General features: G+C 40.3%; 1 protein-coding gene across 1 annotated transcript; it reads right to left on the reverse strand.

Annotated features, from left to right (window-relative positions):
- Positions 1-4908: 4908 nt before the first annotated feature.
- LOC129700110 (snRNA-activating protein complex subunit 1-like) lies at positions 4909-26385 on the reverse strand. Its single transcript, XM_055640310.1, has 10 exons — positions 26257-26385; positions 21665-21828; positions 20715-20874; positions 20044-20184; positions 16302-16409; positions 15509-15664; positions 13708-13773; positions 9346-9408; positions 8863-8953; positions 4909-5784 (listed from the first exon to the last, which is right to left on the reverse strand). Exons 2-10 carry the CDS (start codon positions 21790-21792, stop codon positions 5756-5758), a joined length of 942 nt encoding a protein of 313 aa, XP_055496285.1. The 5' UTR covers positions 21793-21828; positions 26257-26385; the 3' UTR covers positions 4909-5755.
- Positions 26386-26492: the final 107 nt, after the last annotated feature.

The following is a 26492-nucleotide window of genomic DNA, read 5'->3' on the forward strand; positions in this document are numbered from 1 at the left end:
TGCTCCTATACACGACTCCTCGTGTTACAAAGGCCAACGTGCCATTCGCTTTCTTCACTGCCTGCTGTACCTGCATGCGACTTTCATAGACCGGTGAACAGGACCCCCAGATCCCGTTGTACTCCCATTTTCCCAACTTGACGCCATTTAGATAGTAATCTGCATTCCTGTTTTTGATACCAAAGTGGATAACCTCACATTTATCCACATTAAACTTAATCTGCCATTCATCTGCCCACTCCCCCAACCTGTCCAAGTCACCCTGCATTCTCATAGCATCCTCCTCACAGTTCCCACTGCCACCCAGCTTTGTGTCATCTGCAAATTTGCTAATGTTACTTTGAATCCCGTCATCCAAATCATTGATGTGTATTGTAAATAGCTGCGGTCTCAGCACCGAGCCTTGGGTATCCCACTAGTCACTGCCTGCCATCCTGAAAGGGACCCGTTAATCCCTACTATGTTTCTTGTCTGCCAACCAATTTTCTATCCATGTCAGCACGCTACCCCCAATACCATGTGCCCTACTACACAGGAACTGATCCTGTGTCTATAGAACATTGGATAATTATCACCAATGCATCCACAATTTCTAGAGCCACTTCCTTAAGTACCCTGGGATGCAGACCATCAGGCCCTGGGGATTTATCAGCCTTCAGTCCCATCAGTCTACCAAACAGCATTTCCTGCCTAATGTGGATTTCCTTCAGTTCCTTTGTCACCCCAGATCCTCTGGCCACTACTATATCAGGAAGATTGTTTGTGTCCTCCTTAGTGAAGACGGATCCAAAGTACCTGTTCAACTCATCTGCCATTTCCTTGCTCCCCACAATAAATTCACCTTTTTCGGTCTTCAGGGTCCAACTTTGGTCTTAACTAATTTTTTACTCTTCACATACCCAAAGAAGCTTTTACTATCCTCCTTTATATTCTTGGCTAGCTTACCTACGTACCTCACCTTTTCTCCCCGTATTGTCTTTTTAGTTATCTTCTGGTGTTCTTTAAACATTAACCAATCCTCTTAATTCCCGCTCATCTTTGCTACGTTGTACTTCTTCTTTTATTTTTATACTGTCCCTGATGTCCCTTGTCAGCCAGTCGCCTCTTACTCCCCTTGGAATCTTTCGTCCTTCTAGGAATAAACTGATCCTGCACCTTCTGTATTATTCCTATAAATACCTACCATTGTTGTTCCACTGTCATCCCTTCTAGAGTATTTCTCCAGGAACTTCATCAGTTCCTCCCTCACAGCCCCATAGTTCCCTTTATTCAACTGCAACACTGACACCTCAAATCTAGCCTTCTCCCTCTCCAATTGTAGATTAAACCTGACCATATTATGGTCACTACCTCCTAATGGCACATTAACCTCAATCCCTTTACCTACAATTCCCTTTATCAAATCCGGTTCATTATATAACACTAAATCCAGAATTGCCTTCTGCCTGGTAGGCTCCAATACAAGCTGCTCTAAGAATCCATCACGAAGGCACTCTACAAAGTCCCTTTCTTGGGGTCCAGTACCAACCTGATTTTCCCAGTCTACCTGCATGTTGAATTTGAATCCCTTCATCCAAATCAGAATTACCTTTGCTACATGCCAATTTTAACTCCTGATTCAACTTGCACCCTATGTCCAGGCTACTGTTTGGGGGCCTGTAGATAAGTCCCATTAGGATATTTTTAACCTCACAATTCCTTAGTTCTATCCATACTGACTCCACATCTCCGGTTTCAATTTCACCCCTTGCAAGGGACTGAATTTCATTCCTCACCAACAGAGCTACTCCACACCCTCTGCCCACCTGTCTGTCTTTTTGATAGGAGGTATACCATTAAATATTCAGTTCCCAGCCCTGGCACTGTTGCAGCCATGTCTCTGTAATTCCCACAACATCATACTTGCCAATTTCTAAGCCTCAAGCTCGTCCACTTTATTTCTTATACTTCGCGCATTCATATAAAACACTTTGACCTCCGTATTCACATCCCCCCTCGCAATTGGCCCTGACCGTACTCTTTTATCCCTTCTCAAACTTTCCTTCCCATTAATTTGAGAATCTTTTGTAATTTTTCCTGTAGTCACTACCCCTTCAATTCCATCATTATACTCCCAATTTGTCAATCCCTCCCCCCACTATTTAGTTTAAACCCACACGTGTAGCCCTAGCAAAAGTCTGCCTGCCAGAATGTCAGTCATCCTCCAGTTAAGGTGTAACCCGTCCCTTTTGTACAGGTCACCCCTACCCCAGAAGAGATCCCAGTGGTCTATAAATCTAAATCCTTACTCCCTGCACCAGCCTCTCAGCCACACATTCAGATCCCCTATCTCCCTGTTCCTGTCCTCATTAGAACAAGGTACTGGAAGCAATCCAGAGATAACAACCCTAGAAGTTCTGCTTGTCAGTCTTCTTCCCAACTCTCTGAACTCATGTTGGAGAACCTCCTTCCTCTTCTTCACAATGTCGTTTGTGCCTACGTGCACAACTACTGCCGGCTGTTCACCTTCTCTCTCGAGGATGTTCTGAATTCGGCTCCTGACATCCTGAACCCTGGCACCAGGGAGGCAACAGATCATAATTGGAAACTGAAAAGTAGGGGAAAGCTGGGAAAAGGACTGTGACCATTCACTTTATTCATGTCCCTCATGATTTTATGTACCTCTATCAGGTACCTCGACCCAGCTTATCTAATCTCTCTTTATAATTCAAGCCTTCAAATGTCCCAAACATCATTGTGAATCTGTTCTGTACCCTTTCAAGCTTAATGACATCCTTCCTATAGCTAGGCAGTCAGAACTGCACATAATACTCCATGTGTGGTCTCACCAACGACTTGTCCAGTTTTAACATGATGTGTCAACCCTTGTACTTAACTTTGTATCATTTAATAACCTTGGATGTGGCAAATGCCTTCTGTAAATTTAAGTACGATATATCATCTTCTAGCCATCGTGTGGTTTTTTTCAAAGAACTCCAATAATATGGTCAAACAAGGTTTCTTTTGCACAAAACAATGTTGAGTTTTCTTGATTTTTTTTTTATTGTGTACCTGCTAATATAACTGATTGCCTTATAGTTTATTGCCTTGTCTCCATTCCTTTTTGAATAAAAAAGTTACATATATTATTTTTAATTATCACCTAATCTATTCCAAATCTATAAACTTAGAAAAATTAAAACTTACCGGCCACCTCTTTTAAGACCTTAGGAGAAAGTCAACCAAGACCCTGAGACGAGTTAGCCCACAGCTCCAGCCACTTCTCCAGTGATTGTAATTTTCTCAAGTCCTCCCTTTGTTCCAATTCCCTATTAACAGCTATTTTAGCAATGTTACTTGTATCCTCTAGCGTGAAGACTGACAAAAAATATGGCTATTTAATATTTATCTGCCAGCTCTTTATTTTTCATCTTTAATTCCTGCACTCTTTGAGACCAAGGCTTACTTTTTCTAATTAATCCTTAAATATCTACTGAAACTATTTTTTACCCTTTGTTTCATGTTCAAATGTGTTTTTCCTTATAAATCTTAAAATCACTATCAGCTGTCTTTTTTTTTAAAATATTCTGTCCAATCTACTGATCTGCTTCCCAGTTATGTGTAATTGTGTATTTTTTCTTTAACTGTGATACAATCTTTAACATGGGCAGTGGATATTCTCCTTGAATTTTTTATTTCTTCTATGTACACATTGATTCTGCATGTCCCTTATCTCAATTTAACAGTTCAATTTTTCTGGCTCTGCTGTCATGCCCTCATAATTACCCTCATGTTGTTTTAAAGTTATGATCATGGATTCTTTCTATCTCACTAAAATTGAATGTATTATTCAATCACATTATGATCACTGCTACCCAGGGGCATCTTCACTAAGGTTATTTAATTTGTAAATATTTCCTCTCGTACACTGAACATAATGGAAATAATTGCACAGGCTTATACTTTCCAAAGCCTAATGTTCTATCCACTTATTCACAAAACCCATCAATTTCGCCCGTCAATTTCATGAACCACCTTCATTGCCTTTTAAAAAAATTCAACATAACCATTCATTCTCCAGTCTGCTTCCCATCCTATTCACTAAAATCTTCATTGCCCATATCCTAGGTTGCACAAAGGAATGAGAAACTGACCACGGATATGCTTTTATCGCCATCAACCCTGAAATTCCTGGAACGATTAGCAGCAAAACTGTTCTATCATCACCCACACTATATTGTCACCAACAGCACTGTCTCTTCTTCACTAAACATTCCAGTACAAATTGAACCATAGCTACCAGGGGATTCATTAGGATGTGGGAATTTGCCAGTATCTTAATTACTGCAATTGCTTGTGATTCCAACTAACAAGAGCCATATTTGAGAGATACTTGCTTTGGGCCGGTTCTCATTCTAAGTTACAGAGAAACTAAGTTACAGAGAAAGGTTGAACAAGTTAGGACTTTATTCTTTGGAGCGCAGAAGGTTAAGGGGGGACTTGATAGAGGTTTTTAAAATGATGAGAGGGATAGACAGAGTTGACGACGAGGAAAAGCTTTTCCCACTGAGAGTAGGGAAGATTCAAACAAGGGGACATGACATGAGAATTAAGGGACTGAAGTTTAGGGGTAACATGAGGGGGAACTTCTTTACTCAGAGAGTGGTAGCTGTGTGGAATGAGCTTCCAGTGAAGGTGGTGGAGGCAGGTTCGTTTTTATCATTTAAAAATAAATTGGATAGTTATATGGATGGGAAGGGAATGGAGGGTTATGGTCTGAGCGCAGGTATATGGGACTAGGGGAGATTATGTGTTCGGTACGGACTAGAAGGGTCGAGATGGCCTGTTTCCGTGCTGTAATTGTTATATGGTTATATGGTCATTCGACATATCAACAAATACATATCTAAGTATTCACACACCATGAGCTAAAGGTAAATAACAAAATCAACTTTATTATGCACTGCTGGAATAGACAGGCAATTAGTTAAAGTAAAATTCCACGTTTTATTTTTCAGAGTGTTTGTCGACAACTTAATTCACAAGTGATAAAAGCTAATCTGTGCTTGTTATTTCATTGCCAAATTAAGTTGTAAATATTAATGCAAAGCCAAAAAACACACTTTTAGGATTCAGCCTATGTTGGAGTATTTGAGAAGATGTGTAATAGGAACAGGTTTTATTCAGTGTGAGTGAGAATGCAGATTAAAATTTTTTTTTTTTTTTTAATTTGAAATTCTGCACCTATTATTTAATTCAACAGGCGAAACTGAGAATACTCATCTGGTGCAGAGGATCTTGAGACACAGTATATAACGTTTTACTCTAACTTGAGTGACTCTGACAAGCAAATGATAGGTGTGTTAAAATTGGGATAGGATGGAGAGAGGAGGCAGGGTGAACCATTTCCCAAAACCTACATACCTTTAACCCGAGTGGCAAAAGCATTGATTTCATGTGCAAGACTTGAAAACAAATCAAGAATCTTCTTACAATTCAGTATTTGGATACGATAAACATCTTCTTGCCATATACTAATTATAATTTGTTTTAGAAAGCCGATAAAGATATTTGTTTGTTTTCAGCACAAATTCAATATAACACTTTAATGTGCAACTTAGATCCAAACCACCAGCACTGATGGGATTGCTGTTTTAAACCACTCAGTTACGAAAGTGTTTTTCTCCAGACTGCTCAGCAGAAGTTGCTGAAACTGTAGCGGTTACTGTATTAGCTCTGGTTATTTGACATGCATTGTTCACCATTATCTTCAATGTTATCGCCTTTTCTTGGATAGTGCAGTATCTAGATACAAACAAAATTTTAGCATCAGTCTTTGCAATCCAAAGCACAACAAATAATCTACTTATTAGAGAACATCCATTAAATGGGAAGTGTTGAAAAGGGGGATGGTAAGACCACAGATAACAAAGAATAGCAATGGTTTGATGGGGAAAAGAAGCACATCAGCTATAGGAAACTACCCAATCTCATTCAATTTCCTGTTACTGTGCAATCAAAGGCCTATTTAATAAATGCTAAAGTAAGGCCAAGCACATTTCACCTAGTATCGCACAATGTCGATGGTTGAATTTTCCAATTTCATGTCACCTATCAGTTCCTGTCCCATCACTTCTCTGCACTTCCTCTATATAGATCATTTTTTATCTTCCCCCAACCTCTTCCTAATGCATGATCTCCACCCAAAACATCAACACGTTCCTTTTGCCCCCACAGAAGCTGCTTGACCTACTGAATTCTTCCAATTTATTTTTTGTTCTGGATTTGATTCCAGCATCAGCAGTCATTTGTGTCTCCACTCCAAAACATTCTATCACCTCAAGGAAAACAAACCTAGCTAAACTGTTGCCCCTTTCCAAGTAAAGTCCTGGTGGATCTCCTCTGAACTCTCCCCACTGCATTCACATTCTTCCCATTGTGTAGCGACGACAACAGCACAATATTCTAGCTGTGACCATACACAAGTTTTATAAAGGTGGTACCATGACTTCTGTGTCCTTATTTTCTATGCACCGGCTAATGAAGTTTAGCATCTTGTTTGAAGAAGGGTCTCGACCCAAAACTTCACCCATTCCTTCTCTCCAGAGATGCTGTCTGTCCTGCTGACTTACTCCAGCTTTTTGCGTCTATCTTCAGCATCTTGCTTGCCTGCTTCACTGCTTTACCTACACTGCTACCTTTAGGGATCTATGGACTTGTACATCAAACTTCATCTGTTCCTCAATATTCTCTCGGGCCCCACCATTCATAGTGTATATATTATCCTTGTGCATCACCTTGCACTTATTGGGATTAAAATTCCATCTGCCATAACTAAATTTACCAGCCAATCAATATTTAAAAATGTTATGCATACCATCACTTTAAACTCACTTTCTCCGGTATAAATGAAACATGGGAAGTAGCCAGAAAATTAATTCACTTTGAATACATTGGAAAAAACCATGATACTAAGTAAATAAATAGATACAAGAGTGCAGATAATGTAATCAGCAGCAAATACTGGTTCTCCTGCTCCTTGTCTTCTTCCCACTTAATATTCAAAATATTTATTTGAGTCTGAATTATCACTGGCATACTGAGCCTGCTCGTCCTAGTTTCCAGGGCAACCGTGCAATATTCTTCCACTGCATTGTATCAAATAATATAGATTTGATGGAATCTTCAATGACCATGACTGTACACAATTCTGACCATCCAATTCTAATAAGCTAGAATGGATTTCACAAATATACAAGGTTTAAAAACCAAATCTCAAAGTGTTGCACTCTGTTGATTAAAATATTGAACTCTCTTCGAGCAGCATGCCAAGATTGAGATCAGGATGCAATTTCTATCAACGTTGTAAAATGCCGTCACTATCAATTTACCACCAGAGGATTAAAGGGAAGAGATTAGCAGGTGACATTACATTTTCGTTTAGGTCAGTGTATAGTTAGGACATGAACGGTTCAATCAGAAACCATTCAAGTTTTAAAGTTGATTTTTAATAGAAAAGATGGGGCAAATGGCAGGGAATAGAGTCAACTGATCTGCTCTGTGAAATGCTATCAATCTTTCTGGGAGCCACTTTAGAATTAACAGTTAAGAGAAAACTGCAGTATTTTATGTTATTCAATAATGTACAGGATTTTAAAATGTTACATTCAAGGTAAATTCATCGCAATTCAATAAACAACTATCAATGTAAAAACTTTCCAAAAAATTTAGTGGAATATTTTCTAACAAGTTGGCCTGTTTTCCCCCCAAAAGTTACTGAAATGCAAAAGGCATTTGAACTGATATGAATAGGAAGAGCAAGAGAAGCTATTGGCCAAATGTAGTAAAATGGGACCAGCCCAGTATGTAACCTGGTCAGCAAGAACAAGGTGGACTGAAGAGCCTCAGTCTAATTAGCCTTTGACGCTAAATGGAATTTTGTCATTTCCCAGGAAGAAACTAAGAGCATAAAATATCATTAAACTTTTTTACTATTTGTGAGTTCATTTCAAATTAATCACCATATCACATTAGTTAGGATAAATAAGATATTAAAATAATTACAAATATAAACATCCTTGATCATTTATTTTCAGTGTCCAATGTGCCCGTAAGGGTGAAGTTCAACACAGCGGGACCCAAAGTGAAGAAACAAAACAACTGAAACCTTATAAAAACAAAGCATGCTAATGGGCAATAATGTTTCCTTCTCTACCTTACACGACTTATGGCAGTCAACAACAGACATGGCTTAAGAACTCTAAGTACCCACGGGACCGCATCTGAGGGCAATCCCGCCAAAACTCATTGAGCATATACTAGCTTCTTAGTGCCCGCTTGCTTTGAACCACTCATCTTTTCAGGGCATCATTTTAAAGTTGCAAGAAAAAAAAAATCACCACCCATAGGAACAGATCAATTCTAAAATTATAGTGGCATCTCTAATCGGACACTGAACACACCTGAGCAATTACAAATGCCTGTGAAGCCATGTGTCCCAAACATTATGGTGCCCTGAAATGGTGAAACCAAAATGTATAAAAATGGCCTTTATTAAAATCTGAAATGTGCACTTTAACCACATGTGATTTTTTCTATTAGAAATCTCAAATTGTGGAGTACAGAGACAAATAAATGAATGATGGATCTTTGTCCCAAACATTATGGAGGGCACTGGATATTACAACTGAGGTCACTACAATTGCAGAGCAGTACTGAAAAGAATGTATACTCTGCAACACTATGGATAGGACAGGTTTAGAGGGATATGGGCCGAATGCAGATCAGCGGTACTAGTGTAGATGGGACATGTTGGTTGGTGTTGGCAAATTCACGCTGTATGACTCTATGACAACACACATATTCAAATACTTTGAAAATTACCTTTCTTGTCGGCATGAACTTTTGGGGATTTCTTCCCTTTCGTGCAGTCAGGTATTATTTTTACTTGCCGGTGCCGCCTGGATCTGGATACCTTTATGCAAAATATTATTTTCAAACAATTAATAACTTTGTTTGTATCACATGAACCAACAACATGATGGGTTTTTTTTTTTTAACATTTCTGTACCAAGACATTAAATCCAGACAATTTGTACCTCATATGAAGAAGCAAAATTCTAAACAAAATTAATTACCCAAGATCCTTAATAAGAAATGTGACTTTAGAAGGAAATATATTCTAATACTGATTTCTCAACTCAATCTCAAGTCTTCTTAGGTGAACTCTATATCATGACTGTACCAAGAATACACCATCAGTTTTTCATCCAGTAAAGTTAAATATTTATATTTGCAATTACAAAGCAAATATTACTAAATAAGAGATAAATAAGTAGGTGAAGAAAATGATTCTGGCACACAGACCTTGATTGCGGAATTATACGATTTTGACTTTATCTCTGCTAAGGTCTGTGCACGTTTGAAACCCTGTTTGAGAAACAAAAATCACGTTAATTAATCATTGTACATAGAGAATGCATATTACAGCAAGCTAATATTGCTAGTTAGTTTCTATTCATCAATACCATATTCGTCTATGATGTACATACATCTGTTAAAACAGCTAAAATGCATCACACTAGACATGCGCACTTGCAACAATGCTAAAGTTAATACATTTCCACCATTCTAATGCTAATGGCAGTAAAGAGACAATTGTCCACTGATATCAGAAGAGTGCATTTTCCTTCTGTTATAAATCCTTCCATTATAAATAGTATTAAAATTACTATTATTTTCATATTCACTTCAAAGAAAATATATCACTATATGCCACACAGATTTAGTCAATAATACTTACTGCAGCTACATGCACATAATGTGAACAAAGAGCAGGAACAGGCAATTTAGCCCCTCATGTCTGCTCTGCCATTTATTAAGATTGGCAGATCTGCTGGTCTAACTGTAACCTCAAACCTGCATTCCCCCCCCCTCCTATTTTGTTCATATAAAGCTGTTGTTGTACAGGTGATTTACGTAACACCCAGTACTTCAGCAGATCAATCATCCTTTGTAAAAAGGAATATACTGATTTGCTGTAGGTCACACCACACTGACACTATTCTAGTAAAAACACACAGAAAAACCAACAGATTTGCAGCAGTTACTTTATTCAGATATGGAAATGTACCCAATGTATTGAACAACCTTGCTCTTTTTCACCAAACACAATTTGCAACAAGGTCTTCGCTTCAACTATCACCTTACAGTACTAAACATGTAATATAAAATGTAAGCAAACAATATGGCCAATCAATGAACGGATGCTGCAATGATGTGCAAGGGAGCGGTAGAGTGACTCAAGTGATCAGAGGAACATGGACTGATTGGTGAAGAACTGCATCCACCAAAGGCATATTCTGCGCATTGATTCGAGGAACCATGTACACCCACCCATCATCCCAGCATGCTCCATTTGGAGCTGTGAGGTAGCAGCACTAACCACTGCCATAGCAATTTACAGCAACCAATTAAACTGTGCATCTTTGGTATGGAAAGGAGGGGGGGTAGTGGAGCACCCAGAGGAAATCCATCCAGTCACAGGGAAAATGTGCAAACTCCACACAGATACCACCCAAGGTCAGGACTGAACCAGGTGCCAGACACAGTGAGTCCGTGGTTATTGTCAGCCCTTGGTTTATATATCAGGCACTGATAATGGTAAATAAAATAACACTTACAACATGAAAGCAACTAACATTTTTAATTCTAAACTGCCATAGTATCTGATACACAATATAAAACCAATTTCAATAGCACTAAAGGTTCAAAAGAAAAGCTCCAGAACCAGTTTTTAAAGACATTTGCAATGTAAATGAACAGCGAGTCTGGGACAGTCAATACTGCAGTGAGTGTTCATGGTCTATAAACTGGTCATTTGTTTTTAGATTTACTGTAGGCAAGAAAGAAATTAGCAAGAAGAAAGAGATGGAGCATTTATGACTCAAGGAATTCCCTGCACTCAACTGCTACAAATTTATACTAAACTTTTGTCTCCACATTTATCAAATGTCCAAAGTATCAATGAATCATTTGCTGTCATGTACCAATTATGAAAATACAGATTAGATTAACAAATTAATTTATTATCTTGTTCTTCCACCTTACATCGTCTACTAAGGCAAAAATGGTCAATACTTTTGAAGAACAGAATTTATATGTAAAATGGGAAGGGAGACGGAGACACCTCAACATAGATGGTTGGTGAAGAATGTGTAGGGGGTTCAGCTGCTCACTGACAACTGTCTTAGAATTCTTACAATGAAGAACAGTGCAGCACAGGAAGCCCTTCGGCCCGCAATACCTGTACTGAACACAATGCCACATCCCTTCACAACTAATCCCTTCTGCCAATACATGATCCATGTCCCTCTAACCTCTGCACATTCAGGAGCTTATTTAAATGGCTCTTAAACATCACTATCGCATCTGCTTCCAATATCACCCGAGTACGGCACCCACAACCGTTAAAAAATAATCCCACACATCTCTTTAAAATATTCTCCCTATGCCCTCAAGCATTTAACATTTCCACCCTGGAAAAAAGATTCCTTATCTATGCCTCTCAATTTTATGAACCTCTATCAGATCTCTCCCCAGCTTCTGATCTTCCAAAGAAAATAATCCAAATTTGTCCAACATCTCCCTATAACTAATATCCTCTAATCCAGGTAGCATCATTGTGAACCTCTTCTGCACTCTCGAAAGCATCCACATCCTTCCTGTAACGGGGCAACTAAAATTGCACACACTACTCCAAATGCTGCATAATCAAAGTTTTATAAAGTTGCAACATTACATCTTGACTCTTCTACACAATGTCCCGACAGATGAAGGCGAGCATACCATAATTCTCCTTTACCACATTATCTACTTGCGTGGCTACTTTCAGAGAGTCAAGGACTTCCAGATCCATGGATCCCTCTATACTTCAATAGAGGTCCTGTTTACTTTCCCCTAACATTTGACATCGCAAAGTGCAACATGCCATAGTCCACCATTTCTCTGCCCACAAACTATTTCCTATTGTATCATTTGACAGCTTTCTTCATTGTCCAGAACTCCACCAATTTGAATGTCAATTTTGTGTGTTCAGAGATATTAAGTTCATCCAGAGTCCGGAATGGAAGAGAGTTTATCAACGACAGAGAAAGTCACTACCTGCTAGAATGATGTTTCAAACAACTTCTCAATGTGATTCTGTCCTTGATGCAAGTAAATCCCATTTACTCTTGATCAAAACTCCATGTCAACTTAATAAAGAAGGCCTCGAGAACAAGTGTATAGGAAAGAACTGCTGGCCGGGAACAGGTGGCAAGCCAGTTGAACTGCCAAACCTGAGTTACAACGTCAGAACTCATGGATGAGAAGAACATGCTAGGGGACCTCAGGGATAGTGTATTACTAATTATCTTGACGAAAGAAGATAATATGACCGTAATCACTACGGACAAGCCACTCTGCTGTCTGCTACAGTGACAGTCAGAATTGGTAGCCCAACAATCAAAGGACGTTGAGCAAGTGTAAATATTTATCCATGTGGTTAATATTAATCATATAACATGGATTTTCATCCTTAGTGAAAACTCTACAAGGCAGATAGGTAAATGGGATTTATACACTTATATGGAGGCAATTTTTGAGTAGTTAAAGCAAATGGAGGGCTAAATAAGAGGCAACAAAATTATGAGGGTTGAGGTTTTCTGCTATAGAAATACACTGCAGCTAGCTGCACGCAGCTAGCTGCAGTGTGAGCAAAGTCAGAGTTCGACAGTTGCTCAGTTCACCGAGATTGCATGTCGCAGCTTTGTTCAATGGCCAGGGAGGGCAATGGATACCGTGGTTCAGGTCAAAATCCGCAGTTTTTGAGGAATACTAGGACCACATAACTAAACCAAAATTAACACATTGCAACCAACTGATTGATCTTATCAATTCTGCATCTTAACTGCTTTGATAATGAGCCTATATTTATGATTCAAATTCAAAAACATTAGTTAATAATAAACATTAATCAAAAGCATTAATTAAATAGTAAGCATGATTGGCTTTTCTCACAACTGTCTCTCTTGCTACATCCAATGCAGTATATTCAATATTCATTTAAATTCAGGTTTAATTTCTTTTAATAAATGTCTCAGCGTCTTTCATTTACTCGTGGAACTCAATTTTCATTGAGATTTAAACTCATACAAAACTCTACATGCCAAGTGCCGAATATGAAGCACAGAACTGACACGAATTTTAGCCCAGGCCAATCCTATATACACTGTTCACTGAAGGTCATGAAAAATCAATCAGCAATACTTTTGCCAAGTAAACAAAGGGGCACTAATTACTATACAAATCACCTCTGTATCATTGATCTTACAGTAAGGTTAGAAGCCACAACTATAACTAAAAAGCTATTAATGAGTGGCAAAGATGGAATATTTGAAACTCAATTATACAATGAACATTTTTCTAATGCAAAGAATCGAGTAGTTTTAACCAACCTATCCGATTTCCACTTATTCAGCAAAGCAAGGATTTGTGAATAATTTACATTACTACCAAGACAGAGACAATGCAATAATTTGGCATAACTCCACAGGGCCAGAAATTAATACATTCTAGTCTTGAATTTTCTGATACCATACAAGATCACCCTTTGGTAACAAGAAATCAGAGAAATTCAAAATCTCCATGCAAACACCACAGTTTTCAATTTAGTTGTTCCATTCTCACCTTTTCTTCTTCAGGTTCTTCACATTTTGAGACTGGGATTCCTGACTGGTCAGTCAAGTTCATGTTCTGCGATATTTCAAAGAGAAAAGAGTTTTATTTGGTTTGATAAGAAGTAGTCGTACTGAATGCTGCATTTTGCACAACATATTTTCAGACTGGCAATACTACAGAATCTAAACAATTCCACATTTTTTAAATTTAGAAGATAGAACAGTACAGAACGGTAACAGGCCTTGAGACTCATGATGTCTGTGTCAACCATGATGCCAACATTAAACTGACCCATCTATCTGTGCATGGTCCTTATCCCCTTACCCCCTGCTTGTCCAAATGTTGTTATTGTATCAACTTTCACCACCTTCATTGGCAATGCATTCCAAGCATTTACCATTGTGTATAAAAAAAACTCATCATGAATCTCCTTTAAACTTGCCCCCCTCACCTTAAATCAATGCACTCTAGTATTGAATATTTCAATAGACAATAGGTGCAGGAGTAGGCCATTCGGCCCTTCAAGCCAGCACCGCCATTCAATGTGATCATGGCTGATCATCCCCGTTCCTGCCTTCTCCCCATATCCCCTCCGCTATTTTTAACAGCCCTATCTAGCTCTCTCTTGAAAGCATTTCCACACTGTGAAAGCAAAATTGACTGTTGCACACTGTACCAGGTGCCAATATCTTTATTTTAATGCAGCAACCAGAACTGCACACAATACTCCAAATATGGCCTGACCAATGTTTTAGATAGAATATGATTTCTCCACTTTTATACTCAACAGATATCATATGCCTTATTTACTACCTTATCTACTTGTTGTGCAACTTTCAAGAGTCTAGGACTTTCTGCCCAAGATACCTCTGTACATCAATGCTCACATGCACATCTTTACAGGGATCTTATGAACCGCATTAAGGAACAGAAAACTAGAAGAAGAAATTAAACAAAAAAGGAAAGTCCTAACAGGAAGGAAGATAGCAAAAAATGTAGGAGCCGCCGCACAGAGTGAGAAAGAGGTTAAAATCAAAAAAAGTGGTGGGTTTCATGAACAGACAAAGCACAAGTGCAAAGTCATAATAAACGTTTACAAGACATAGGTTTGACCATAACTAGAATATTGTGTACAGTTCTCTGTATCATACTTTAGGAAAAATGTGAAGTACTTAGAAATTGCAGAATCAGCTTATCAGAATGGTTCCAGGAATAAAGGACCTTATGTGTATGAATTAACAAGAAAAATTGGTTGCTCTCTTTTAAACAAAGAAGGTTGAGAAGAGATATTCAAAACCATGCGGGGTTTTGGCACAGTAGAGAGAAAAGATCTCTTGCTGGAAAGGTCAACATTATCAGATGATCAATAAAAACTCTCAAAAGGCATAACAATTGTTGTTTATTTCAAATTGGAATGCACTGAGAAGTGAAAGAGGATTCAACTATAACATTCAAAAAGTGCTGAATGAATTTGTGAAATAAAAATGTTTCTAAAGCCTCAGGGAGAGTGGGGAAGGGGTGGGAGGAGAGAACGACAAGCTTAATTGCTCTGGTTCAGACATGACAATGACTCATTTGGTCAGCCAGATGAACAGTTTCTGTGCTGTAGCATTTATCTCTCTGTGATTCAGGTGGGAGCATAGATATAAAGAATTATTCTGTTTTCTCACTTCATACGCCAAGGATACAAAGAAGTCGCCTATGAACATCGACCTCTGCTTTCGTTGTACCTTGTTCAATTCTAAACAGTTTTAATGTACCTTGTACTGAAAAAAGTATATACTGCATACAATTGCACAAATAATTTTACCTTATTCTCTTGCCACTGTTGAAAATTCAATGCAATATTCTTCAAATCAGACACAAAGTTCCCTCGAATTAAACTTAGTGCTTTGTCCAGCTGTGTTTTGTTTGCAGAGATCGTATGCTTCATGGCTTGATAGTGTTCATGTACATTTGTTAATTCCTTTAACAGAAACAAGGGGAAAAATTAATTATTTCCATGTCATTGTTCAGAAGATTAAAAAAATTCCCTTCCCTGTCCAGGGAAAAATGTCATTGTGTTCCTTCTCTCAACAACTGTCCACATTTCTCATTGCAATGAAAACTACAGATCACTTGCATCCATAATGACATTATATTAACTAACTTACAAACATCCCCGCCCCCAACCCCACCTGGACTTACGTCTGTTTCTCCCCTACCTTCTTCCACCAATATTCCGCCCTCTGGCTTTGCAAGTCCTACCTCTTCTATCCTTATCTCACACGATTTGCCTTTTCATCTCTGGCCTTTGTCCAACCATCTGCCTATCAAAAATCCCGCTCACCTGTATCCAACTATCACTCATCAGGCTATGTCTCCCTTCCAGTTTCCCTCCCCCCCCACCACTACCACCTCATTCAGTATGAAAAAGGGTCCCAACTTGAAAGTTCACCTATCCATGTTCTCCTCTCCTGAGATGCTGCCTGACCCACTGAGTTACTCCAACACCTTGTGTCATTTTTTGTAATCCGGCATCTGCAATTATTGCCTTGTATTTTTTTTTTTTACAAACTGTAATCTCCAGTTTCAGCCCAAATCATTCCCCATTAAGGTCATACCTCCAAAGCCTCGGCATTAATGAGTTCAGATATCAGATTAGACTTTTCCCGTAAATTCTCATTCACATCTTCATTGGGAATTTTTTTTCTCTTTCGATTGTAAATGAGCTGAAAAATAGGAATGAAAAGCAATTTCTCAGCATTTCTCCCCCAAGGAGTATTTTAAAATTATCTTACCTAGTTGTATACTGGTGTATTATTATCCAGTTTGAGAAAAGAACCAGTGAAAGAAGATAAAGATCAGCAGCAATAACCAGAACCTGATAAGTATATGAAGACTTACTATTCCTAGACCGAATTCCTCAATAAAGTATTGTATGCAACCATGCCCTTCCTGTAGTGTGGCACTGGTGAGCAAAGATCGGAGAAGGCTAAGATCCAATGGACTGACTGTAGTACACAACGGAGCGGAACCTCCGCCATTTTTGGAATTCGACTCCTACTTCCGTTAAGCCTCTCGCAGTTTAATTCGCGTCAGTCCATTGGATTTCGCAAGAGTGGTCGATCTTAGCCTTCTATGATCTTTGGTTTAATCAGTGTTATAGGGGGACAGTGTGTGTGTGTGTGTGTGTGTGTGTGTGTGTGTGTGTGTGTGTGTGTGTGTGATATCGCTCATCTACAAAATTCATAATTTTGTTAATTTTCTTTTTAAATGTTTTTCTCCCTGCCAGAGGTGCTGCTTGTCCCATTGAGTTACACCAGCATTTTGTGTCTAGCACATTAGTTCATCCGTCTACCAATCTAATAGGCACTCGGGTGCGTATGATACATCTCAGCTGTTGCTCTAATGAATGGGAAGCAATTTAACACAAACGCTTCAAATATTGCAAGAACTGAACAACTTTAACCCTTTTAACTCCACTAATTCTGGACAAAACAAAAACGGTCGCTCTATGGTGTCGATATTCCTCGCTGTGTTGGGGCAATATGTTGGTGAAGAGAAAATCCTCATCAGGAAATTCATTGTTTTGACCGATGATCTGATACGATCAGATGAGCGAATGATTGTAACCTTTTAGGGGACACTATCATTTGTTCGTCTGAAGAAGGGTCTCGACCGAAACGTCACCCATTCCTTCTCTCCAGAGATGCTGCCTGTCCCGTTGAGTTACTTCAGCTTTTTGTGTCTTATCGACGAACATTTGTTTGACGGTACCCCGTGCATCAATACACGCTCCCCCCCCCTTTCTAGCCAGTAATAAAAACTTCCCTTTGACTGCGCCCATGAGTTTTCCGTTTTGGTTACATTTTATAATTGATATATTGTGAATTCTAATTCAGAATCGACACATTCTCGCATACAGCAGAACCATGTCACAAATAAACGTCCAACCCGTGCCAATTGTAGCTCTCCTCTTCACTGCAAAAAGTGAGATATGATTCCCATTGCAGCAATCACATCACAGGTGGGAAACCTGAAGAGAGGTAATGTCGCCTACATTGGCGATTCGAGCAATTTATAGCAGAACAGCACGCTATGCTTGTAGATGTGGACGCCATGACGGAAGCCGATTTCCAAGATGGCGCTAAAATTACCCATGACCTACTACTGCTTTTTCGCCGAGTGGACCATCTTGCTCTTGCTCTAGTATCTCCGTGGGTGAGGTTGCAGATTCACCAAGATGTTGCCTGGATGTAGCACATCAGTTCTGAAGAGAGAACTGGATTTGCTGAGTTTGTTTTAACGACACTGAAGAATAGGTTGAAGTGCAGAACTTGATTGAGGTGCACAAAATGATATGAGACATGAAGTTAGAAATAAACTATTTCTGGGTACATTCCTCTTGGCACATGGATAGGAAAAGTTTAGAGGGATATGAGCCAAACGCAGGGAGGTGGGACTAGTACAGATCAGGCGTCCTAGTCAGCATGGGCAAGTTGGGCCGAAGGGCCTGATCTGTGCTGTATTATTCTAACCTTTAATGAGGTGTCTATATATGAAGGGTTGAGGTTTAAAGATAATGCAACGTGAGTTTAGAGAATATGAAGATTTCTTTTCCTCCAAGAGGATGTTTGAAATCTAGAAATCTGCTTGAAGTGGGAGTCAAGTATTCGTACAAATTTAAGAAGCATTTGGATAAGTTACCGCAAAGACGACAAAAGCCAATTGCTGGATAATGGGAATACAGGTGCACAACCTTTTATCCGGTGTTCCAGAAACCGAAAAGCTCCGAAAACCGGCCATTTTTTCCAGATGTCGTCTGCACACCAAAGCTCGCGTTTGGCGCCAAACTTGACCCGAAACGACCCAAGGTCAACCCAGGTCTGTACTACAGTAGCGGCTGCCTCCTCCCTGAGACCGGGAGATTTCCCTGCTCATTGCTTAAATGTTAGTCAGTAGTTTGGATTCTTTTATGTGAAGGGGGGTCAACGGGTAAACTTGATTCTTAGTCCCCTAAAACGGAGAGGCGGGGAGCGGTCAAATTACCGGGTGCCGGCAGTAAGCTCCGCAGCGCTGTGGCGGTGGGGCAGCGGGGTTCGCGCCGGTTGCAGCTCCGATTCAACTCTATGGCTGCGAGACGCTCCAAATCCAGCGCGCGCCCGGACGCCCCAGCTCCGCGAATGTCGGGAGTGGGCGGCGTTGCAGCGCTGGGATACCAGCGGGGTGCGGGCAATGCCTTACCGGGTCGCCGTGCGGCCAGCTCCGGAGCGCTGTGGCCGCTACACACAACATCGCGGAGCGTCGCTGGATTTGGAGCCGCGCAGCCAGAGTGAACGGGTCGGAGCTCAACTACGCAGCCCGCGGCCGACGAGTTCCAGCTCCGCGGCTCCAAATCCAGCGACGCTCCGCGAATGTTGGAAAAGGCGGCCACAGCGCTCCGGAGCTTGCCGCACGGCGACTCGGTAAGGCATTGCCCGCTCCCCGGATATCCCAGCGCTGCGATGCCGCCGACTCCCGACATTCTCGCTGGGGACCCGGCTTGTCCTGGATTTCCCTAATTATCGCGTGGGAAGTACGAGCTTGGATTTTGCATCGGGAACAATTGCTTCGGAGCTGCATCTAGCCGCCCGTCCGGACAGAGCCCCTTTGGGAGACCAGGTAGGTATGGGACTGTAAATGTGTATGAGAAATATAAAAAACATGTGGGGGGAAATGATTAAACGTTTCCAACAAACTAACTAACTAACTAACATTTATGCAATGATTCTCCCGGTCTCCGGGGAGGAGGCAGCTGCTCCAGACTTTTCAAGCCACCCGCGCTACCTACCTAATCTACGCTAAAAATCTTCCATTCTGAAATCCGAAAATGTCCGAAATCCGACAAGTGTCTGGTCCCAAGGCTTTCGGATAAAAGGTTGTGCACCTGTAGTATCGGTACCAGCTTGTACAGAATTGTCTGAGGGTCTATTTCCCTGCTGTATGCCTCTATGATTCTATGAGGTCGATGAGCTTGATGTTTCCATTAAAACAGATAGGAGTTTGCTGCCTTTCTTTAAATCCTGATACAATACCTCTTAGTAGCCAAGGATGTAGTCCTGATATCTGAATCTTTCTCATCTCACCTTTAGAAATATATTAATCTACATTTCTTCAATTTATTTTGCACTCTCTTTCTTTTCTCTTTGCAACAACTGTTGTACTTGTATGTGCATTGATTGTACTCACATATAGTATGATTTTCCGAGAACACTTAAAAACAAGACCTGTTCAATGTGTCTCTGTACAAATGACAATAATAAACCAATACCAATTTGCAGAGTTCAAACTTTGATAAACAATAGACCCTTAACTGGTACCTACCAATGCTGGCATTGCTGTGAAATGGAAGGCTTTGTCATTTAGAAGTTTGTTCAGAATATAAACAGCATCAAAATGTTCTGCGTTCACCATTTCCTCTTGGCAACTGAGCACCTCATCCCAATTCTTCAATGCTATCCTTATCTGTTAAAAAAAACAATCCCAAGTGCTCAATATCCAAATGTAATTTAAGGCATTTTGTTCAAACTCCATCATGGCAACAAATTCAGGGGAAAAAAAAGCATTGATCTCCAAATTTCTTACGTATCCCATTCACTATCCCTCGTTTTGATGGTGAGGAGACAAAGGCACATCAATCAGTTTATTTGCAGCAACACACCAATAAAGCGGTTTGAATATATAACATGAATAGAACTTTAAAATGCCCAAAAGGAACACACCAGTATTTAAACTCCGCACAAGCCTTCTCGCATCCCCATTCTTTGAACTGTGTCTACATTCTCTTCTATTCATCCTCTTTGGTTGCCCACCATAGCAATTATTTCCTGCTATGAATAAACTCTTTTCTTTTCTATTAGTGTTTATTGGTGACTATTTTATATTTAATGACAAGAATACAAGGCTCTCTCGAGATGGAAATATCTCCACATTGAATAGCTGATAGGGCAATAGATACAAAACTGCATTGACATTAAAGAAAGTGCGGCACATACCTTTTCCTTAGGCTGACAAAGCTGTGTATTGTAGAGCCCATAAAGGAGGTATAAGCCTCCAAATCGGATTTGAAAGCTGTAAGGAGGGGAAAAGTATCGACCTGCCATAGCTAGTGCTTCCTTGGTGAACTTCCTGCTATCAGTTTTGCCCATTTTCCCACTGAAAGACACAAATACAATCAGGATGCAACTTATATTCCCAACTATCTTTATAACATTGACAAATTTACAATCATATCCTCAGCGCTTTTAACCATGTCACTTCTATAAATTGTAAAAATTTAAGGGCACAGCATCGAATCGAGTACACCACTAATTTTATCTTGACAACCAGAAAAAGACCCACTGGGTTCCCATTCTCTCTTTCCTGCTGGCCAGCCAATCTTCTACCCATGCTAATTTATTACCTCCCATACCTAAAGCTTTTGATGGAACACCTTATCAATTGCAGGCAAAAAATGCTGGAATAACTCAGAGGGTCAGATAGCATCTCTGGAGACAATGAATGGGTGACAATTTAGGTCATTTAAACCAGCATCATTTCTTTTTTATACACATTATCAAATGCTTTCTACTTGTTCTCTTCTATCCACAGACATGTTAAAACTTCAATTGATCATGCCCGATTTCTCTTTCACAAAGCCAGTCCAGTAATGAAATCTAGACACAGGAAACTGCAGATGCTGGAATCTTAAATAGAACACAAAGGACAGGGGTAACTCAGTGAGATGCTGCCTAGCCAGTTGAGTTATTCCAGTTGTTACTGTACTACACAGTGTTAAAATGTGCTCAGTAGGAATAGGCACAGACTGGATCAGTCTCATATGCGATGCATTTCATGGCAACATATATTTGCAACTGTCATCACTTTAGCCATTTGGGCACAGGTGGATAACCAACACCTATGAAGTGCACACCTTAATAACTGCATTGTATTAAAAAAATCTTACTAAAAGATAGTAGAGAACTTCATGTCTCGCCAGATCGCAGAGAACTCCTCATAGCGCACACTTTCAGTCTGCTGAAAGCGCAGAAGCAACCGCTCAAAATCAGTTTTCAAACCAGCTGTTAATGACATGGTTCCCTTGTTTCTTGTTCTTCAGTCTCAGACACCCTGAAGGCAAATTAAGATTAAAATAAGATAGTTGCAAAAAAGGAAAGAACATCAATAGTTTGTGCACATGCACCTCATTCTCTTTTAAAAGAACATTCCAGTCCACTAAGCTTATCCAGAGTCATTGGACCATGTAGATCAGGAACGTTCAGTCACAAGCTCTATGCAAAAAGGGCAAGTGTAAATGATAAAATAAAATTATAGTGGGGCCATTCAATGGAGAAAGCTGGACATTGAACTCTGGGCTTGTGGCCCTGGTTTAAAAAATAGCAAAAAGCACCCAACTAGAAGATTGCTTGACCCAGCGTGGCATTAAAATGTATGCAATTTGGATGAATTAGGTTCTTGAACTGAACTGCATAATCCTAGTCATACCTCACCAATGGATCTGTATTACCCCTCCCAGTCAGACCCTTCCTGCACCATCGGAACCTCACTATCAGCGCACACTGCTCTCAGGATGGCTGCTATGGAGAGGAGACGGTTGCCCACCTCTTTGTAGTGTGTGAATTTGCAAAGAGAGTCTGGAGAGGTCTGCAAGGTCCTTGTCACGGTTTATTCCGAACCACTGTCACAGAGGACTCTGTGATTTACGGACTGTTCCCAGGGACGCATTCAGAGACTGACATCGAGTGCTGCTAGAAGGTCATCAACTCGGTGAAAGATGCTCTTTGCTCTGCCCGAGCGTTGTTCACCACCCAGCGGAGCGAGATGTCCGTCGGGGAATGTTGCCAACTGGCCCGCTGCAGACTGCGGGAGTACATGCTGAGGGACGCACTGAAGCTCGGTGGGGGAGGACAACAGTCTAGGTTCCTTCCGCTGCTGGACATGGGGAGAAGGGCGTGGTTGAGACGCCCCTCAAAATAAGGGAAGGGATTCCACGCCAGTGGGCCACATGAGGGTGGAGGATAGATTTGTGAAATGTGAGCAATGTATGTAGACTGTATTGAATAATTGGTATAGCCTCCATAAACGTCGGATGAATTTTTTTGCACGTCTCATGTATTGTATATAGTTATTACCTGAATAAAGTCTACTTTGAAATTAAAAAAAAAATTGTACTATTGTACCTTCCACAAATGTACTGTTTTTGCACACTACTACTTTTTTTACTGTCTTGTATAATTTATAATATGTGTGTTGTTGGAGCCTATGTTCTTACGATGCTGCTGCAAACAAGATTTTCAGTCTTAGACCTCACCGTTCTTGTGCATATGGCAATAAACTCGACCAGACATGATTTGCAAAATTAAGTAGATGCAGACACTATGCACATGCTGCATGCACTTATCAAAATAACTCAGTTCTTCACAATATATCATACCCATTTCAAAATATATGTTATGTTTAACATATTCTCTAATCTCTTGGAGAAATATTATTACGTGATGGGACTTCAGTTAAAATCCCAGTACTATTATTTTCTAATTTAAAAGCTAAAATGAATGCATCTGCTGACTCCAGCAACAAACAACTAGAAAATGGAAAGAGACTGAACAATCTGATTGAGTTTTTTGACTAAGTGACCAAAAAGCTCAATGAGGGCACAGCTGCAGACGTATATTGCTGCAAGGCATTTGTCAAGGGTCTGCATGGTAAGCTGCTCTGGAACTGGATAGAAAATTGGCTTCATGCAAGGAAGCAGAAGGTGATGGGGGATGGTTGTTTTTCAGAGGCCATAAGTGGTGTTTCTCAGGGTTCAGTGCTGTGCCCATTGCTGTTTGTCATTTATAGAAATGATTTGGACAAGGCATGATTAGTAAGTTTGCAGATGACTCTAAAGTAGGTGGTATTGTAAATAGCGAAGATGGTTGTCAAAAATTACAGCAGGATCTTGAACAGTACGGCAGGTGGGCTGAGGGATGGTTGATGGAATCAACCATGGATTCAGAGAAGTGTGGGGTATTGTATTTTGGGATAACTAACCAGGGAGGACCTACACGGTGAAAGGTAGGGCTCTGGGGAATGTTATAGGGCAGAGGGATTTAGGAATGCAGGTACATAGTTCCTTGAAAGTAGTGTCACAGGTAGATAGTGGTCAAGAAGACTTGGCCATCATCAGTCTGAGTATTGAAGTTAGGAGGACATGTATAAGATATTGGTGAGGCCACATTTGTAGTATTGTGTTCAGTTTTGGTCACCCTGTTATATGAAAGATGTTGTTAAGCTGGAAAGATGGAGAGAAGATTTAAGAGGGTGGTGCCAGGAATCGAGGGCCTGAGCTATTGGGCGACTTTAAGCAGGCTAGGACTTTATTGCTTGGAGTGCAGAAGGATGAGGGGTGATCTTATAGAGGTATATAAAATTGTGAGAAAAATAGATAAGGCAAATGCACAGTACCTTATTCCAAGAGCCAAGAATCAGGAATTGGGCCAATGTTTTTACCCAAAGGGCGGTGGTATATAGAACAAATTGCCAGAGGAGGTAGTTGAGCCAGATACTATCACAATATTAAAAAAACATTTGGAGAGATAAATGGATAACATAGGTTTAGAATGATATGGGCCTAATGAGGGCAGGTGGGACTAGTGTAGATTAGGCATGTTGGTTTACATGGTCAGTCGTGCCGAAGGGCCTGTTTCCATGCTGTACAACTATGACATTCAATCAATAACTGGATTTATCTGTTCTATAATGTACTGAAATCAACATACCTAATTTTGGAGATAGGACTTGCAATATATACACCCCCTCCCGCAATCCCATAATTGTTAATGGCGTAAGTATATTTCTCAATTGATACGGAACAATACGACACATCCGCATTTCCAAACAAAATAAAGGTGAACTGCAGAAACTGGAAAAGCTCAGCAAGGTTAATGCTACTAATAGAGGGGGAAAATGAAGTCACAGCAAGTAAGAATCTCACAATCCCATTGTATATGACAATTAAACACACTTGACTCGTTTTCAAACCCAGCTTCAACAATTAATTTGCGAGAAAGCATTTAGTTGTGGCCTTGAAGTAGGTATGTTGCAAAACGTACCTGAAGCGTCGCTGAGGATATGTCCCAGCCCGTGTGCGCGATTTTGGCGCCGTTTAGAGGGGGGCAGGTCACGATTTTCCCTAGGCTGTTCAAATCGAGGTTTTTCAGCCTAGTTAATTATTAACGAAAAATCGCTGGAAGATCCCCTCGCTTGAGCTATTATTAGTTTTAAGAGCTTTATTTAATTGTTATAGTAGGTTAAAAATTAACCTCTAAACCCCCGACCGCCGACAACGGGCCAGATCTCATACAGGGTAAAACGGAAGGTAGGCTGTTTATTTTTACGTTAAAAAGGGCTTCTTAAGATCCCTTTATACAAAGTTTAAAGTTGCGAGTAGCTAATTTTGGGCCCATTATATCCCGCAGTATTTTTCTGGGCATTTGAGGGCACAAATCTACCGCAATGTGAACGTTCTAAACCAGCGCGTTCACAGGATCCCACTAGAAAGCTGATTTAAATGGACTTTAATTTACAGCAATTAAACACTAAATTCCTTCCATTTGGCCTATAAATTAATGTAAATGAGATTTAAAAATCATGTTTTATTGTGAATTGTTTGTGAATATTATTTGGACACTTAGGCTATTTTAAAATGTTAATCATTTATTAAGAAATGGATAGATGTTTAGATCTAGTAATTGAAGTTTGGAATTAGCTACAATTAGGTAACTAACTAATTATATGCTTTAATTTCAGGTCATCCAAGTAAGATTATTTTATATTTGTTTCAGAATGCTACAATCTATGATAACTGAAAATTTCATTCAGTTCTCTTAATTTTCAGCTTTTTTGTTATGTTCATAGAAAATCAATAGGGAACAAGATGCTAATTTCCGATTATGAAAATGGCCATAACTTTTTAAATACTTGAGATATGAAAGTGAATTAGGTGTCAAATTAAACTTATTTTTATGCTTTATCTGATGGGATAAATTGCAGGCTTGATTTTTAAAATCTCAAAATTTTCTAACATTGCTACTTGAAGTGCCTGCCTTCTCGCCAGGTGTTCTTTGCAGAGGGGATCACATCAGGTAAACCTGCAGTCCAAAGACCCTATAGCTTATTTTCTGCAGTCTGAAAAAGAGTCTCGACCCGAGGGTCACTCATTCCTTCTCTCCAGCGATACTGCCTAACCCGCTGAGTTACTCCAGCATTTTGTATCTTGGCTTCGGTGTAAACCACCGCCTGCAGTCCCTTTCTACCCATCCCCGGACCCCGCAGCTACAGCAACACGCAAGCCCGGCAAAGCATGTTGACTTCACATGTGTTCAAGAAGGAACTGCAGATGCTGGAAAATCGAAGGTACACAAAAATGCTGGAGAAACTCAGCGGGTGCAGCAGCTTCTATGGAGCGAAGGAAATAGGTAACGTTTCGGGCCATGTTGACCACATGTTCACTGACCGCCCCCACCCGCGCCGCCGCCGCCCAGATATATCTACCTCTAGGAACCGTCTCAGTCCCCGTTGATATCAACACCGCCGCAGGGTCTGCGCTCGTCAGGTCAGGGTCGAGGGCCGGACTGGATCGGAGCGGCCAACATCAAAGATGGCCGTCACTACGCGACTCCTCCCTCCCTCCCGCCGGGTTCAGGCTCCCCTAGCAACCGCTGAGCGGAAGGCCCATCCTCCCTCCCTCCCTCCCGCCGGGTTCAGGCTCCCCTGGCAACCGCTGAGCG

Source organism: Leucoraja erinacea, chromosome 9, assembly GCF_028641065.1.
Source record: "Leucoraja erinacea ecotype New England chromosome 9, Leri_hhj_1, whole genome shotgun sequence".
In the NCBI taxonomy this organism is placed as follows: Eukaryota; Metazoa; Chordata; class Chondrichthyes; order Rajiformes; family Rajidae; genus Leucoraja; species Leucoraja erinaceus.

Coding starts and splice junctions, on each gene's coding strand:
- LOC129700110 (XM_055640310.1), bottom strand. CDS start 21,792: ATGTCATTAACAGCTGGTTTGAAAACTGATTTTGAGCGGTTGCTTCTG. Junction 20,875..21,664: donor AAGTTCTCTACTATCTTTTA/GTAAGATTTTTT, acceptor TGTGTCTTTCAG/TGGGAAAATGGGCAAAACTG. Junction 16,410..20,043: donor TCACAGCAATGCCAGCATTG/GTAGGTACCAGT, acceptor CCTATTTTTCAG/CTCATTTACAATCGAAAGAG.